The following is a 17,972-nucleotide window of genomic DNA, read 5'->3' as shown; positions in this document are numbered from 1 at the left end:
CCTTAATCGGGAAACAAGTGCAAGTTGTGTTTCATGCTATGGCCACATGCTTTGAGATACGACTACCATGAATGTAAACTAACTACTGTCAACTACAGAGAAATGGTGTACACACTTTGGCTTATCTATGGAATGGTGCAGCTTTAAGGTCAGAATTGCACAATTCTTACTCCAGGCAACTTTTTCCTCTCTTCTGTGTTGGTTTTTTTTTTTCTTTTCTCCTCTCCCTCCTCCCCCTCCAGTTGAAAGTGCCTTTCTGTTAATATTCAGTTAAGTCCAATGTAGTTTAATATCTGTTAAATGTCTGTTAACAGATGTTTGTCATATAATCCACGCTGCATTATGCTGACATTTATTGAATTGTCTTCACACCACTAGTGTGTGTGGGTTGGGGGGAAGCAAGGGGAAGGAAGTACAATGACCCATGCATCTATCAAACGCAGAAAAATGCTCTTCAGTCAGATAGAAGAAAACTAGTCCTGCACAAGCTGGTTCCAGATAGGGGTGTGATCGTTTGTAATTATGGGTGCTCACAAGATTCTGCTGAAAGCGTGTTTCCACACCCCGCTCAAAGATGGGACAGGAGAAAGCTCTCATTTCTCATTCATAGGCTTTATCTCCATCTCGTGGATGAGTGTGCTACTGAGATACACTGGCTGACGTTTCCTATTACCATGTCGTTACAGTAGGAACACATTTCAGCACATGAAATTCATTGGTGAATGTTTATACTTCTCTCATGCATACCCTGATTTTATAAAACAAAATATTTGGTTAGTAGTACATATTGTTCTTGAAAGTATTGTGGTCCATGCAGAAGATGTGTAGTGTAACCTCCTGAGAGAACACTTTTTTAAAGCTCACTGTTATACCTAAGGGTAAAGCACTGCACACTGTAGTAAAGCACAGTTAACCTTACTGTGCCTGTGTTGGGCAATTGCTACCTATGGTTCGGTGCCTCAAGCTGGTAGCCTTCTTTCCCCTGCAGCAGAGTGAGATGTCCAATTAACTTCATGGATGCCCTTTTCTGAACGAGGCAGCTGACAATCTCTATATTCACTGAGCTGTCATTGTTTACACCAGCAAGCTCTTTGCAAAAGAAAATGTGACTTCCTGCTACTTTCAGTGAGGAAACTGAGCCACTGAACTGATTTTTTTTTTCTTTTGTTCCCTGGAGTGCGCTACAATGGTGGGTTGTGTTAGCTGATGCCAGATAGCAGAGCTGCTGAAAGCAGGAGGAGCAGGACTGGAACATGGGGATGAAGGGGACCGTTGAGGAATCACACCTTCCCTCACCGGTGCTGCTCAGGAAGCGCTTGTGAGTTTCATGTCAAGTTATACGAAATGTGTGTAGAATAACCCATTCATGTAAACGCATCAGCTGCTTGTCCATTTGGTCATGCATCTGTTTTCAGGTGTACAGTATCTGTGTTAGGGGTGGATATGCAGCAGATCAGTCACTTTTGAAGCAATTGGTGAAGTCTTGGATATGGAAGCACCTGTCAAATGAGTTTCTCATACCAAACCAGAAGTCTGCTGTCTTTCTACTCTGTCCTGTCTTGTATGTAACCAAAACTCTTTATTAAGTGACCTGAAAGAACCAATTCCACTACCCTCAAACTTATCCCAAGAATGAGGAAAAAAATATTTAGAATGATAGTACAAGTGCCATACGTTTACTGAATCAACCAAAACACTAATTTTGCTGAGACAGAAAAAATGCCAAAAATCAAAATAAAGTCCTGGAAACTCAGAAATTAGCATTTGGAAGCTAAGCAAGTTTTCATTTACCGTCATCAGGTGCAATGAGATTCAATGCGTCCTAAAATAATTGACTGACCACTCTGAGGCACATCAGGTGTGTGTGTGTGTGTTTCTGGAAGGTGGAGCCCATCTTCAACTCAAAGATCATCTCTTTGGATGAGCGAACTCATGGCTACACAGCTCTTAAATAATGAAAAATAAATGTTTATGGAAGGAACCACTTTCTCCTTCTAAAGACCTTGGCATTTGCTTGAACAGCACAAAGCTGCCTGTAGCTCCTTCATGACCGGATATATGGACTGGACAAAGAATTAGAAACACTTGCCCTTAGACTGTCACCTCAGCGACCCCCTCTTGATACTAATGAAATTAATCACTGTCAGACTCTTAACAGTGTGAACAAATTAACTGATTATTGCACTTTTGAAGTGCTGTTGCTGAAACTAGTGGGCAGAGTAAGGAATGTTTTCTTAAAAAAACAAGGCCCTTATGCCAGAGATGTTTGAATACTGGTAACTACAGTACACTATTCTAATTCATCTTTAGTAATAGACCTTCAACCCTTTGCAGTCCATTTATTAATTGCGCGTCAGGCACGCCAGGTCTAATTAATTTTCACACGTGCAGTTCATTTTAGACGCGCTGTTTAAAAGTATTTTTTTCACAGTCAAACGGGTTTAAATGGCCCTGCATATCAACAAAGCACTCACTAGGCATCTCCAGCCCGACCCACCCTTTCGTTTGCTATAGCATTTACCTATGTAAGAAATAAATAATAATAATAATAGTCGTACATACCGATCGATCATCTCCGGATCACTCGTTTTATCACCAAACTCCTCAATAATGCGATCCAAGTCATTATTTTATTACTATAACATCTGAAAAAAGCTCTACAAATGTCCATGATAGTCTCTGTGCGCTGACGCACTCAGCCAGCTTGTTTACTATGAACGCCCCGTTATCTGATACCTGATACCATGTATGACTATTAATGAGATACGCCTTTTTTTTAATTTTTTTATTTTTTTCCGACTTGTCTCGGCTCTTGTCGCTCCCACTCGGCAATTGAATGGTTTTCTCGGCTTTATCCGGAGAAAAAACGACTAAACACCCGTTTATTGCATTGCTATAATGATGTCGGACCCAGTCCGACAAAGGACCTGTGAGGAATAATTGCAATGTCGGACCCAGTCCGACAATGGACCGCAAAGGGTTAACCTGACTCCCCTTGAGCAGCAGCATTATTAGAAGACTATGCGGGTCCTTATTGTAAAGTAAAATAAATGCAGGTCGCACTGTTTTCTAACTCTGCCAGATTACACAATCTGCATTATTGGAATGAATTATGAAAAAATAAAAGGACAAGGAAGCTACTACAAAGGACATCCAGGAAAGTGCTGAACAATACCGAGTCAGGGGAGGCTTCAACTGAAAATGCATTTTTAACTTGTATTATTGTTTCAGGAGGAGGGACCCAAGGAATTAAGCTGGAGTATTTTGGACAGTTAAAGCAGGCTCATACAAGTCCAGCCATGGAGGGCCATGCTGCACCAGCTGTAAGGGGTTAGAATAAAGACATGCATTAAGTTTCATTGGTGCAATTCAACAATGACCAACATGGTAGGAACAAGACCTGGACTGGAAGAGTTGAAGTGTGAAACTCTGCAGTAGTAAAACATATACATATTAGAGCTGGAAAATATGTTAGCTAAAGGAATTGGCCTTTTGTAACATTGGTGCTGTTAATCAAGTGCATTGTTACACTTATAAAAGTTTACTATGGTGCACAGTCAGCAAGGTATAGTGAAAGCAAGGTAAATAATAGGCATGAGAATGGTAAAGCACAGAAATTGTTAGTGAAAACTACAGCAAAGCAGGGTAAATGCATAGCATAAGCATAGCAAAATGCAAAACCACTGTGTATATTTACTTTGGTAAGCATCAAGTCGGAGTAAGGTCATGTCCCCCTTGTCCTTTCTGCTATCAGCCCTGGAGTTCTGAGTAAGGAAATTCAGGGGGGTTGCATTCCATTTTGTTGCCTGGCTGCAACGGTAGTAGTCACGTGACAAGAAGTGGAAAAGATCAAAAGAACCTGTAGCCATGTCCCTGCTGCGCCAAGCGTTTGCAGACTGTCCTGGAGGCAAAGTGTGAAGTCTCGCAAGTGGTTTTCTGTATAGGAAGTTCAAACAGTGATCCAATTTCAAACGACAAACAGGAGCCATAATTAGAAACCCTGGAGCTGTGGGTCCAGCATCCCACATGCAGGTGTGGACACCCTTTCCAAACAACAGCTGCTTGAAAGGGGTCTGGCAAGAAGACACAGTGGTAACACTTTAAAATAACGGCCATAAATTAATAAACACCACAGGAATAACACCTGAACACTGGTGGAGGGGAAAGAGAAACCTAAATGCTTTTCAATCACACAGGACTGAATTAAAAATGAACTACTTAAGAACTTGGAGGAAGTGCAGAAGATATTCCGGTGTTATTCCTGTGGGGTTCAGCCAGAATTTATTAGGAATTTGCGGCCATTATTTGAAACCGTTACCGACCTAGTGAACAGAACTGACACTTCCATGCACAGCCAAGGTGGTTGTGTAAACCCTACTTCATTGTATTGCAAACCAGTTCCAATTCATGATTTGTTCAGTTCTGGTGGTAAAAAAAAAAAAAAAAAAAAGTTTTCCAAAATCAGTATGAATCCTTTTGGATACTATGAGACTGCTGTACATGTTTTTACACACCCAATCAGAAGGATGAGATTTCACTGCATTAGTTTGGACTGGCTTAAATAACCACATTTTATCAACTCAGAGCTGACAAGCTGTCCTTCATATACAACATGGATTTGTTGCAATGCAAAAGAACAGCATAGCTTCAAGCTGATATTTGAAGCTCCTCTCTGGGTAATCACAGCTAGCTTGTTCTCACAGACACGTCTGTGTTATTCATGCTAATGGAACCGGTGCTAAAGCCAGGTTGCCCTACAGCCAGGATTTGAGAACAATGCAACAGGAGAGCTGTATCAAGCAAGCTGCAAATGATTAATTTTCTTCGAAGGGCATATTGTCAACTGTTATCTTTGTTGAAACTCATCCCTTTGGTGTGTTTTTCAACACAACATGGTTTAGTGCATGGTAAAGTGTACTGTAAATCATAGTTAAATTGTAGTTAAGTAAAAGTATTGTAAAATATAACCACATATATATATATATATATATTTATATATATATATAATCTACTGTATACTATCTGTGACCTAAAACTTTGATCTACTGAAAAAACATACGAAGTATATCAATAAAATAAACACCCAAGGAGAACAGTTATTACAGGTTTCTTTTTAAAGGTATTTATTTACAAAAAACATTATATTACTGCTGAAACATTTGCATTTGTACAGGTTTATAACAAAGTCCTTAACAGCATTCCATTACATTTTCATTCTTTATTCACATTCGCATAGACAGCGAAGAATTTGACTTTAAACTTCCTTGTATATCAGCTGGAAATGTGAAGACGAAAAGCAAGGCCTGGCAATAACTTACATACCGGTACCAGCCTTTCTTTGTATATTATATATTCTTATCTATATATTACCCTTTTTTGTTCAATTATTATTATTATTATTATTTTATACATGTCACTGATTTCCTTAAGGACACTTCTCATAAAAGCTATTTTACTTCTAGCGTGTTGGTTCTGATAAGCAGGGACACGTTTCATTGCTGAGACCATACGAATGACGCCTTGTGAGGTAGAGACAATTTACTTCAAACTGCTCCCTTTGAGAAGATCTGCACATGCTTTGGGAGCACCCCTATCTTAAATCTATAAAAAAAAAAAAGAAAAAGTTACAAGCTTTCCTGGACAAACACTCTGCAGCATAGTGGGAGGGGGGATTCCTTTCTATTGTATAGATCCAGAGATACCAGCCTTCCAGACGTTTCAGTAAGGGAACATTCTCTATTTATTTTTGGTTGGGTACAAAGTTTTTTTCCCCTTTTTAGCTCATGACCTTCCCTTGGGTAGTAAACTGCATTCGTTACTGCATACCTGTCGGTATGGACCATTACGGGATGTGCATTTGGCTATTTGGTCTATTCATGCCTACCCAGATTCTCTCACCTACATAAAATAATGACTGATAAAAAAAACAAAAACAAAGCTGGCCCACACAGGGATGTAACCCTGACAGTACAGTACATACATTAAATAATTCAAATGTCCACATGTTCTCCGTAGACGGAGTACTTCTCTTTGAGTCGGCTCAAATATAAAGAGTTTTTCACAGTGCAGTCATTCCCCTAGGCTCCTGGTACAGGTAAAGCGTTCAGACGGCTATAAAACCTATTTTCCGTGAACAAACAAGGTTTCTCTTGACCAGACTCCACATGTGCATGAGTTCCGGAGGGAGCAGCTTGTGGATCACTATTAAGCTTTTGAAAAAGCAAGGTTCTCTGTTCATTTTGCTGTTCTTGTTCTTCACAATCCCAAAGGTTTTGAAGCCGTCGTGCTTGACGGGAGTCACATGGAGAACTTCCAGGCACATTCCAAGGAAGACGTCATCAATGGGATAGAGGTCCAAGGTTTCCGAAGCTCCGTATAATTTTCTAGCCACGTGTCCGTCCATCAGGAACCCCCCTCCCCCAGCATAGGGTGGGTAGTGCGTTTTATTATACAGGGCATGGGGGATGTAATATTTATTCTCCTTCTTTCTAATGGGTTTTGCCCTGTAGAGCACGTCCCCAACGAACAGATTTGTAACCTTGCTACCATCCAGAAACTCCATGATGTTCTCTGTGTTGACGAAAACGTCATCATCGCCTTTGAATATGTACTGCACGTTTTCGCAGTAGGTGGAAAACCACTTCAAGAAGTGGACCTCTTTCAGAGTGAGGTTGAAGAAGCTATCCATGAAGTCCCACTGCAGGATGTCGCCGTAGATGTAGTCTTCATACTCCAGGAGCTTCTGGTGATTGGCTTGCTCGCCCTCCTTGGAGGCAGCCCCCAGGAGGAACAAGGTCTTGACCTTATTGCCGTTGACCTCCCTCTCCTTGCCCCAGGTCTTCCTGATGACCTCCCTGCGGTCATGCTGCGTTATGATGGACTTGATGACAATCAAGAGGTAGACGTTTCCACTGCATTTCTCAGGGTGGTTGATGACCATGGGGAAATACCTGCAGTGTCTGTAGAGCAGGAACTGCTGAAAGTTAGACTCCAGGCCACCGAACCACTCCATGTGGGTGAAGTTCAAGTTGGCAGTGCAGTTGGTGGTGGTCACATCCCAGGTCCGGCTCTGGGGTCTGTCGTCGGTCACTGTGGCTTCCTCGGTGGTAGCCTCGTGTTTCTTTTGTTTCCAGAAGTTGTGTCCCGCGGGGAGGGCATTTCGCTTCTGGGTTTTGAGCTCTCCCTGTGAAAGCTGCACTAGAAGACGGTCTCTGCTGGTGGTGGTGCCACCACCAGCAGAATTTAGAATGGTCAGAGTCACCACGATAATGAAAGACATCATGCACACACTTTTGCAGATCTTCCATCGTTCTCTAGTGCTCAACCTAAAAGTAAAAGAAAAAAGAAAATTAAAATATAATTTAATCGCCTCAAAAAAATTGCCAAATACTTACTACAGTGTAACCAACAGAAATTATTTCCAGCTTCCTGCATTCAATTCAGGTTTTCTTTTTTTAGACAAAAGAATTAAACAGCCGGTAGTGTGTACAATGAGAATATCTGCTAAAGGTCACTTTTGGTAACCTTATATCACCTCTATTATGTTTGGCCTATTTATATGTAATAGAGAGGTGTTTTCTAAACAAACCGCGATACTCTTCCATAGCACAACGACTTTCAAAAGCCTACTTTTAATGCTTAGCCCTGTTTTTTTAAATGTTCTTTTTTATATCTGGTTTAACGTGGGAGACTGATGGATATATTACCTCCTTGGAACGTGTGATTGTATTTCTTGGTTACAATGGTCATGGGAGACACAGCGGCTGGAAGAGAGCTGTGAGATACTGTGCAGTGTGTCAGAGAGCTGTGAGATACTGTGCAGTGTTTGAGAGCTGTGAGATACTGTGCAGTAGAGCTGTGAGATACTGTGCAGTGTTTCAGAGAGCTGTGAGATACTGTGCAGTAGAGCTGTGAGATACTGTGCAGTGTGTCAGAGCTGTGAGATACTGTGCAGTGTTTCAGAGAGCTGTGAGATACTGTGCAGTGTTTGAGAGCTGTGAGATACTGTGCAGTAGAGCTGTGAGATACTGTGCTGTGTTTCAGAGCTGTGAGATACTGTGCAGTGTGTCAGAGAGCTGTGAGATACTGTGCAGTGTTTCAGAGAGCTGTGAGATACTGTGCAGTGTTTGAGAGAGCTGTGAGATACTGTGCCGTGTTTCAGAGAGCTGTGAGATACTGTGCAGTGTTTCAGAGAGCTGTGAGATACTGTGCAGTAGAGCTGTGAGATACTGTGCTGTGTTTCAGAGCTGTGAGATACTGTGCAGTGTGTCAGAGAGCTGTGAGATACTGTGCAGTGTTTCAGAGAGCTGTGAGATACTGTGCCGTGTTTCAGAGAGCTGTGAGATACTGTGCAGTGTTTCAGAGAGCTGTGAGATACTGTGCAGTGTGTCAGAGAGCTGTGAGATACTGTGCAGTGTTTCAGAGAGCTGTGAGATACTGTGCAGTGTTTCAGAGAGCTGTGAGATACTGTGCAGTGTGTCAGAGAGCTGTGAGATACTGTGCAGTGTTTCAGAGAGCTGTGAGATACTGTGCAGTGTTTGAGAGAGCTGTGAGATACTGTGCCGTGTTTCAGAGAGCTGCGAGATACTGTGCAGTGTTTGAGAGAGCTGTGAGATACTGTGCCGTGTTTCAGAGAGCTGCGAGATACTGTGCCGTGTTTGAGAGAGCTGTGAGATACTGTGCCGTGTTTCAGAGAGCTGCGAGACACTGTGCAATGTTTCACATTAAAAGTATGTTTTTCTAATTTATTTATACATAGCTTTAAAAGCATTTTGTTCACATTCTATAGCCCTCATTTGACTCATTTAGCTATTTATTTACAAAAGAAAAATAAACGTAGTGCTCCCTTTTAGAGTCCTCAGTAGTCCTGCTGATCTACAGTAACCCCTACCCAGACAGGCAGGCTTATAGGCTCCCCTGACAATAATCTCTGCCAATTCCCCCTCCTGGTTAGTGAATACAGTAACTCGTCCAGCTCCACTTCCTGGAGCGATGGCAACCATTGATCCACATGCAAATAATATATATATATATATATATATATATATATATATATATATATATATATATATATATATATATATATATATATAATGAAACGCAGACACTAAATATTATGAATTGTTGGAATCATTCATTATTTAATGTGTACTAATTACGGATATTGGCATGGCTCCTTGCTACAGATAAATATACCCAAGTACAGTTTAAGATCTAGTCTTGCACTCACTTATCAAGTGCCTTGGAGGAGGTCCTGTATTTCTGAACAGCATTTAGTCACGGCCCCTATGGCATATGCTATAGTCTGGAGCAGAGTATCCGCGGTATGAGTGCATCAGATAACCAGAATGTATCAGATAGAGAACAATGACTGAGATTACATTGACTTTAATTAGTCGGTTCCAAATGATCACAGTATGCATGTTTCTGAACCATGTATGAGGTTGTTTTAGTGGGTTAGAATTAAGAACTTTGGGAATACACATTTAATGTTGTTTTCATATGGAACGTTGAATAAATCTAGTTTTACAATCCAGGCAGCATTTGTTTCTTATATCATCTCAGCAAAAAAAAAAATCTTCTCACGAGGCTCCGTGGACTTTTTTTGAAGTACATTATTATTATTATTATTATTATTATTATTATTATTATTATTATTATTATTATTATTTAATTAATTTATTTGTTTGAATTAATGAATTGTTCTCATGCAGTTTACCGTTTGCATCATAAATCACTTGTTAAATGAGATGTGTACATTATGTACTAACAACGTGGCGAAGAGCAGCAACTGAAGTTTTTAGAACGCTTTCAACTTATGCGGATCGTTTATAGTTTATTAAAAGCTTAATTCAATTATAAATAAAAGCTTAAAAATTCAAGTTACTAACGATAAATTAGTTTTCGGAGAAATGTCAAATCACAGCAGAAAATCGAATTTTTAACCTCAATACAGCCTCCATCGTATTCCCTTAGGAAGCTATTTCGCATGCACCTTTACTTGAAAAATGTAAGTTATAGTTTCAACAGTTACAACACCTTGACAATTCTATTGTGCTGTAGTTTATTATATGGTGCTGCGTTTGGAAATGCCAATAAGGAAATATACGGTAAATAACCACTGTTCTTACTGAAATTATTAACAGATCCTACGAGTCAACAGAACATCCCTGGCGAAACAGGGCTTTTTTGTACAAGGATCCAATTCGGAAGCAACATGATATCCAAATTCATGTATAATATGCATGGAACACCCTTAGAAAAGGGATCAAGGTATGTTTTGCTTAAAATTCACCACTGCTGTGAAATTTAAAACTCACGGTATAAAAAAATCAGTAGGTCTATGTGTTTTACCAGAAATAATGATGGTAATAAAGAATATATTAAGGTCAGGGTTTCCGTTTTCTATCTATCTATCTATCTATCTGTCTGTCTGTCTATCTATCTATCTATCTATCTATCTATCTATCTATCTGTCTGTCTGTCTGTCTATCTATCTATCTATCTATCTATCTATCTATCTATCTATCTATCTATCTATCTATCTATCTATCAGCTGGGATAGCAATACCCTAGATGTTCAATAAAGCTCTATCTTGTAGGCAGCCGCGGTATAGTTTCTCTCCATCGTTTATTCTAAATGATCAATGCAGTGTCCCGATCAAACAACTCTGTTTATACATGTATCTATCACTAGAGAGACAGAATACACATTACTCAGCACTAACGACGGATTACATTGCTGCATCTGTTAGCCAGAATAACGCCCTCATTCTAAATAATAAAGACCTGAAAACAAAGCGTGTTGCTGATTCTGTATCTCAGTAACACTTGATAAAAACAATTTTACGCACCACTTAAAAAGGATAACTCAAATACAATAACTTGTTGAAAAAAAACACACAAGGGAACATACACATCCAGGTGAAACACCCACAGAAATATATACTTACATTTTTTTTTTTTTTTAACGATACTGTATTAGAATTATAATACAGTTAAGAAAATGAAACGGCGATCCCTTGACTGCTTTCGGAACCCCGCTCCGCGCTGTTCAAGCTCCTGCAATCGAATGCGATGTCAAAGTGTGTATCTCCAGTGAAGTCCTGATCACCGCACCGCTTCACACACACTGACTGACAGACTGTGAGGGGACGGGACCTGTAAACATGCTGTCCTGTTACGTGAGGGAAGCTCGTTCTGGCAAGTGGACCCCCTCCCCTCTCCTTCGGAGTTTCAGTGGACTTTGACTCTTTCAATAATTGATCCTGTTTGTATTATTGCAGATATTATATTACATTAAGGTCATATATATATATATATATATATATATATATATATATATATATATATATATATATATATATATATATATATATATATATATTAGATTGCTCCAGTAAAAACCCAACTGTATAAATGGGTAATTGTATGTAAAAATAATGTGATATCTGTATAATGTGATATCTTGTAATAATTGTAAGTCGCCCTGGATAAGAGCATCTGCTAAGAAATAAATAATAATAAGCAGGTAGCAGTCATCGCAATTTTCAAAGCGCTTCCTCCATTATTTAATTAACTCCCGTGTTTTTGAAAGGAGAACAAAAACATGTTAATGTTACAAAATAAGAAACAAAACACTTTGAGAGCGCTGACGAGGACGTGAAATATATAATTGAATTGTTCTGTTCTAGCTTTGTAAGCTGAATTAGGGGTTTATTAAAGAAGGCTTTGAAAATAGTGAGGGGTGCCAGTTAAAATCTCAATATTACCAATTGCAATATACATGTAATAGGTTCATATGTGCAGTTCACCCAGTGTCTTATGGTATTAAAGGAGCTTCTCCTGCACACTTTGAACGACATGACCTCTCAGCCGTACTTCTCAACTTAAACCCTACACGCCTGTTTAATAGCGGGGGCGCTCTGTACTCCGGGTCAGGTCCTACACACTGCTGTATTGTCCAATTAGTAATCCAGTTTCATGTAACTACCAGAAACAGACGGTATTTATTCTCTCCCTATTTCCTGTCGAATTCCAGCTATCCCTTCCTGGACATGTGTATCCTGCAGTTTGTAGAGACTTCATGCACAGGTTCCTGTGCATGAAGCTTCTCCGCTGGACCGGTGAACACAGCGGCTTTTCATGGCGCAGCCCCTTGGAACATAGCGCAGTCTTTTTATGCACCCACCACGCCGGTCAGTCCCCAGGGAAAGCGTAGGCCTGCCACTTGAGCGCTACACTACCTCGTTCAGTGAGCAGCTAGTGAAAACAGGCGGCTAGCCAGGAGAAACGCATGTTCATAATAGAGTTAGTCTTCGCATAACGGTATTTAAAAAAAAAACAAAACAATTAGTGACATTGACTCTGCTGTCGACGGTTGAAATCTGCCTAGCTTCACAACCGCGCACAGTTCATGTAACAAGTTCGCAGTTAGACTAACTGACCCCTAATCACTAAAACGTTGTATTGCTTAATGTTTGGCATGTTTTTCTTTTATTTTTTTTATGAATACTGGCCCTGAATCAGTAGTTCAGTTGATTAACGCTTTCATTTAGGGCAGCAGTGTGGAGTACTGATTAGGGCTCTGGACTCTTGACCGGAGGGTCGTGGGTTTAATCCCAGGTGGGGGACATTGCTGCTGTACCCCTGAGCAAGGTACTTTACCTAGATTGCTCCAGTAAAAACCCAACTGTATAAATGGGTAATGGTATGTAAAAAAAAAAAAAAAAGTAAAAAATAATGTAATTGTATGTAAAAGTAAAGTGATATCGTAACAATTGTAAGTCGCCCTGGATAAGGGGGTCTGCTAAGAAATAAATAATAATAATATAAATGACAACTATTAACTGGGCTGTACCAGCTGACCAGGAAAGCCCAGAGGAAGAAACATGCGCCCCACATCGATCGTAATGAATAAGAGGTCTCGTCAGAACATGCGCCCCACATCGATCGTAATGAATAAGAGGTCTCATCAGAACATGCGCCCCACATCGATCGTAATGAATAAGAGGTCTCATCAGAACATGCGCCCCACATCGATCGTAATGAATAAGAGGTCTCATCAGAACATGCGCCCCACATCGATCGTAATGAATAAGAGGTCTCATCAGAACATGCGCCCCACATCGATCGTAATGAATAAGAGGTCTCATCAGAACATGCGCCCCACATCGATCGTAATGAATAAGAGGTCTCGTCAGAACATGCGCCCCACATCGATCGTAATGAATAAGAGGTCTCATCAGAACATGCGCCCCACATCGATCGGAATGAATAAGAGGTCTCATCAGAACATGCGCCCCACATCGATCGGAATGAATAAGAGGTCTCATCAGAACATGCGCCCCACATCGATCGGAATGAATAAGAGGTCTCATCAGAACATGCGCCCCACATCGATCGTAATGAATAAGAGGTCTCATCAGAACATGCGCCCCACATCGATCGTAATGAATAAGAGGTCTCGTCAGAACATGCGCCCCACATCGATCGTAATGAATAAGAGGTCTCATCAGAACATGCGCCCCACATCGATCGTAATGAATAAGAGGTCTCGTCAGAACATGCGCCCCACATCGATCGTAATGAATAAGAGGTCTCATCAGAACATGCGCCCCACATCGATCGTAATGAATAAGAGGTCTCATCAGAACATGCGCCCCACATCGATCGTAATGAATAAGAGGTCTCATCAGAACATGCGCCCCACATCGATCGTAATGAATAAGAGGTCTCATCAGAACATGCGCCCCACATCGATCGTAATGAATAAGAGGTCTCATCAGAACATGCGCCCCACATCGATCGTAATGAATAAGAGGTCTCATCAGAACATGCGCCCCACATCGATCGTAATGAATAAGAGGTCTCATCAGAACATGCGCCCCACATCGATCGGAATGAATAAGAGGTCTCATCAGAACATGCGCCCCACATCGATCGTAATGAATAAGAGGTCTCATCAGAACATGCGCCCCACATCGATCGTAATGAATAAGAGGTCTCATCAGAACATGCGCCCCACATCGATCGGAATGAATAAGAGGTCTCATCAGAACATGCGCCCCACATCGATCGTAATGAATAAGAGGTCTCATCAGAACATGCGCCCCACATCGATCGTAATGAATAAGAGGTCTCATCAGAACATGCGCCCCACATCGATCGGAATGAATAAGAGGTCTCATCAGAACATGTGCCCCACATCGATCGTAATGAATAAGAGGTCTCGTCAGAACATGCGCCCCACATCGATCGGAATGAATAAGAGGTCTCATCAGAACATGCGCCCCACATCGATCGTAATGAATAAGAGGTCTCGTCAGAACATGCGCCCCACATCGATCGTAATGAATAAGAGGTCTCATCAGAACATGCGCCCCACATCGATCGTAATGAATAAGAGGTCTCATCAGAACATGCGCCCCACATCGATCGTAATGAATAAGAGGTCTCATCAGAACATGCGCCCCACATCGATCGTAATGAATAAGAGGTCTCATCAGAACATGCGCCCCACATCGATCGTAATGAATAAGAGGTCTCATCAGAACATGTGCCCCACATCGATCGTAATGAATAAGAGGTCTCGTCAGAACATGCGCCCCACATCGATCCTAATGAATAAGAGGTCTCATCAGAACATGCGCCCCACATCGATCGGAATGAATAAGAGGTCTCATCAGAACATGCGCCCCACATCGATCGTAATGAATAAGAGGTCTCATCAGAACATGTGCCCCACATCGATCGTAATGAATAAGAGGTCTCGTCAGAACATGCGCCCCACATCGATCCTAATGAATAAGAGGTCTCATCAGAACATGCGCCCCACATCGATCGGAATGAATAAGAGGTCTCATCAGAACATGCGCCCCACATCGATCGTAATGAATAAGAGGTCTCATCAGAACATGCGCCCCACATCGATCGGAATGAATAAGAGGTCTCATCAGAACATGCGCCCCACATCGATCGTAATGAATAAGAGGTCTCATCAGAACATGCGCCCCACATCGATCGTAATGAATAAGAGGTCTCATCAGAACATGCGCCCCACATCGATCGTAATGAATAAGAGGTCTCGTCAGAACATGCGCCCCACATCGATCGTAATGAATAAGAGGTCTCGTCAGAACATGCGCCCCACATCGATCGTAATGAATAAGAGGTCTCGTCAGAACATGCGCCCCACATCGATCGTAATGAATAAGAGGTCTCATCAGAACATGCGCCCCACATCGATCGTAATGAATAAGAGGTCTCATCAGAACATGCGCCCCACATCGATCGCAATGAATAAGAGGTCTCGTCAGACACTGCAGTGCGTGCCCCTGGACAGACATGATTAATCCTTTATCTGTACCTTGTCAGACATTTCAGACAATGACATTACTGCTGATATACAGTCTGTTTAGAGCATTCCTGGAAGAGGCGGAGGAGGGGGGAGGGGTGCTTCAGGGACCAGAGTTTTGAGCCAATATTGACTAGCCAGCAATACAACCTGTATTTCTTTTTTTTTGTGGTTTGTTTGTATGAAGGAGGGCTTGAGGACCCTGTTTGTAAACTTGTTTAAAATAAGGTTTTGTTTGAGACATGGTTAGAAGTTCATTTTCACTTTTAAAGCAATGTTTAATCAAAGAATGCTTAAAAAAACAGGCCTTAAAAACATTCCTTAAATGTGTATGTCTAGGGCCCTATTTGTTATTTGGAAGCAGGTTGTTTTATCTGCACGGTTTCAATGCTTTAAACAGGTTGAGTGCCATATCAGAGGCAGTCAGGAAATAGGGAGGGAAAATAAAAACGGAATTACTGAACCCCTGGCATGAGAGTCTGTTCCAGGTGACCTTGCACTCACTGCACTGTAGCCCATTATTAGGGGAAGATCGCCCTGCTCCACAAAGATCAGTTCAGAGGGGCGGGGGTGGGGAGGATGAGGGCAGATAAGAGCGTCTTCAGTTTCCTAACAATACTGGCCAAAGTTTCTCAGCAGAATTTATGAGAAATTCAAGACAGATCATCCAAATAATAACAGTCCTGTCCCTCAGGCATGGTGCCCGGCTTGTCTCATATAGACGACTGCCACGGAGCGGAGGAGAGACGGAGAGAGCCGAAACAAAATGAATAGGTAGCATGGTGGTGTGCAAACTAACTGGAAGTCGTGCACACCACAGTGCATGTGAGCACCACGGAGTCACCGATCTGGGTATGCCGGAGACTTTGTGGGATGTGGAAAGTGGGCTTTTCTTGGTGAAACCTGTTTCTAAGTGATAAACAAACAAATCCAGTATTTTGTTTCTGTTTACTGGAACTGGAATTCCCTGTACTTCCTGATGTCCCTTCATATTGGACCAATGTGCAGTGCAGGGTTAGGGTTCACACCTGGTCAGATGGTAAGGATTCTGTGCCACGGGCAGCTGTGTTTGTCGTCCCCATTCTTAAGCATATCCCGTTCTGCATACTCACAGCACAGCCTGTTTCCTTGCATTGTGCTGCAGCTTCGCTGACATTGGTGCATTCACACAACATCATGTTTATAATGTATCTATCTGTGGGTCTAGGGGAGAAACATTTGTGCAAATGGTGTTATAGGTTTCTACAGATTGTTGTTAAAAACCACGGAGACTGTGGGTAGAAAGTATTAATGAAAGCCATATACAACCCCCTCTCTTTCTCTCTACAGCATTGTAATTTATTGAAGCAATTGCCATGGTAGCCCTTCAAACACGCTAGTAAACAGCTCCACACAGATTTGTGACCGTGACTGTTGTATTAACCGTGTTCATTTGACTTCCTGGTACGATGCACAGTACAATTGGATTATTGTCCAGTTTAAAAATGATGATGGCTTCTTATGCCCACCAGCCTTTGGACTTAGGAAAGTATGATTGGCGTCAATGACCAATGATGGGATCTGCCTGCCGTGAGTGCTGTTGCAGAAATGTGTCTGCCTGCATGTCTAGTTCACTTAGTGAATAATATTTCAGTTTCCTGAGTGTCAATGCATTTCCCTGGAACTGATGGAACGCATTAGTGGCTTGTAGTGTTTTATAGCAATCTGCTGACCCCAAATCCCAGCCAGTCTACTCACCAAGCCAGAAATATACCTTCTGTTCTTCCGAGGCACTTATACATCCACACATTAGGGATGGTTTATGTCTCTGCGCATGCAACTTCTGCACTTTACTGTCACAAGTTTCCAATAAAACAGTTAACCCGGATGATCCAAATTACACAACCATGAAAATGTAAAGAGGATAAAAAATACATTAAGCCCAAGATCCTGCCCACCCCATACCACCCACTCGACCTCTCTTGCCTTCCCCGGTAACTTTCTCTGTGTAATGTTAGCCCTGCATTATAGTTTAATGCCCAGGTGTTTTCATCACTCTTCCACAGCTGAGAGGTTATTTAAAAAACACCTAAAGGAACCCAACGTGTGCAACAGGATGTGATTTAATTCCCTGATGAGAAATACAACCTGTTATATACACGTCGTTTTGCACATTAAAAGAATAATTTGTAGAATGTACAAAATGAAAAATCACCCAGTAAAGTTAGCAAACCAGAAAACAATCTTCGGACACGCAATTAATTCAGGGGCTTGTTTAGTCTTCTGAAACCACTTATTTGTTTTTACAATTATAATTGTAATTTCTTAACCTTTAAGAAAATCTCTGTTCCATTTTCTACCAAGGTATAACTTTATTATGCCAATTCACTTTGCAAGTTGCTGAGGACACACAACAAATCTAGCAAGCGAACGCCTGCCAACACAGTAACCTTGACATCTCCTTGGTAGCCACTTCTGAAAACAGTATGTTTTTGGCCAATACTGCCACTCAGCATCAACACTTTGGGCTATTCGTATTTTCTTTGTGTGATAGATTAATTAAAGTTGGGTGTGCATCAATAATTTCCAGCCTGTTAATGAAGTCACCAACCAACTAGAACAGTTTTGAATTAAAAAC

The 17,972-nt window shown here is 41.3% G+C and overlaps 1 protein-coding gene across 1 annotated transcript; it reads right to left on the bottom strand.

Moving 5' to 3' along the window:
* Positions 1-5,106: 5,106 nt before the first annotated feature.
* Positions 5,107-11,171, bottom strand: LOC117416983 (UDP-GlcNAc:betaGal beta-1,3-N-acetylglucosaminyltransferase 7-like). Its single transcript, XM_034028518.3, has 2 exons — positions 10,953-11,171; positions 5,107-7,325 (listed from the first exon to the last, which is right to left on the bottom strand). Coding segments are annotated over exons 1-2 (1,224 nt in total). The 5' UTR covers positions 10,955-11,171; the 3' UTR covers positions 5,107-6,103.
* Positions 11,172-17,972: the final 6,801 nt, after the last annotated feature.

Source organism: Acipenser ruthenus, chromosome 12 (assembly GCF_902713425.1).
Source record: "Acipenser ruthenus chromosome 12, fAciRut3.2 maternal haplotype, whole genome shotgun sequence".
NCBI classification, from domain to species: domain Eukaryota; kingdom Metazoa; phylum Chordata; class Actinopteri; order Acipenseriformes; family Acipenseridae; genus Acipenser; species Acipenser ruthenus.
Note: the sequence above shows the minus strand (reverse complement) of the source record. Positions and strands in the feature narration are given on the sequence as shown.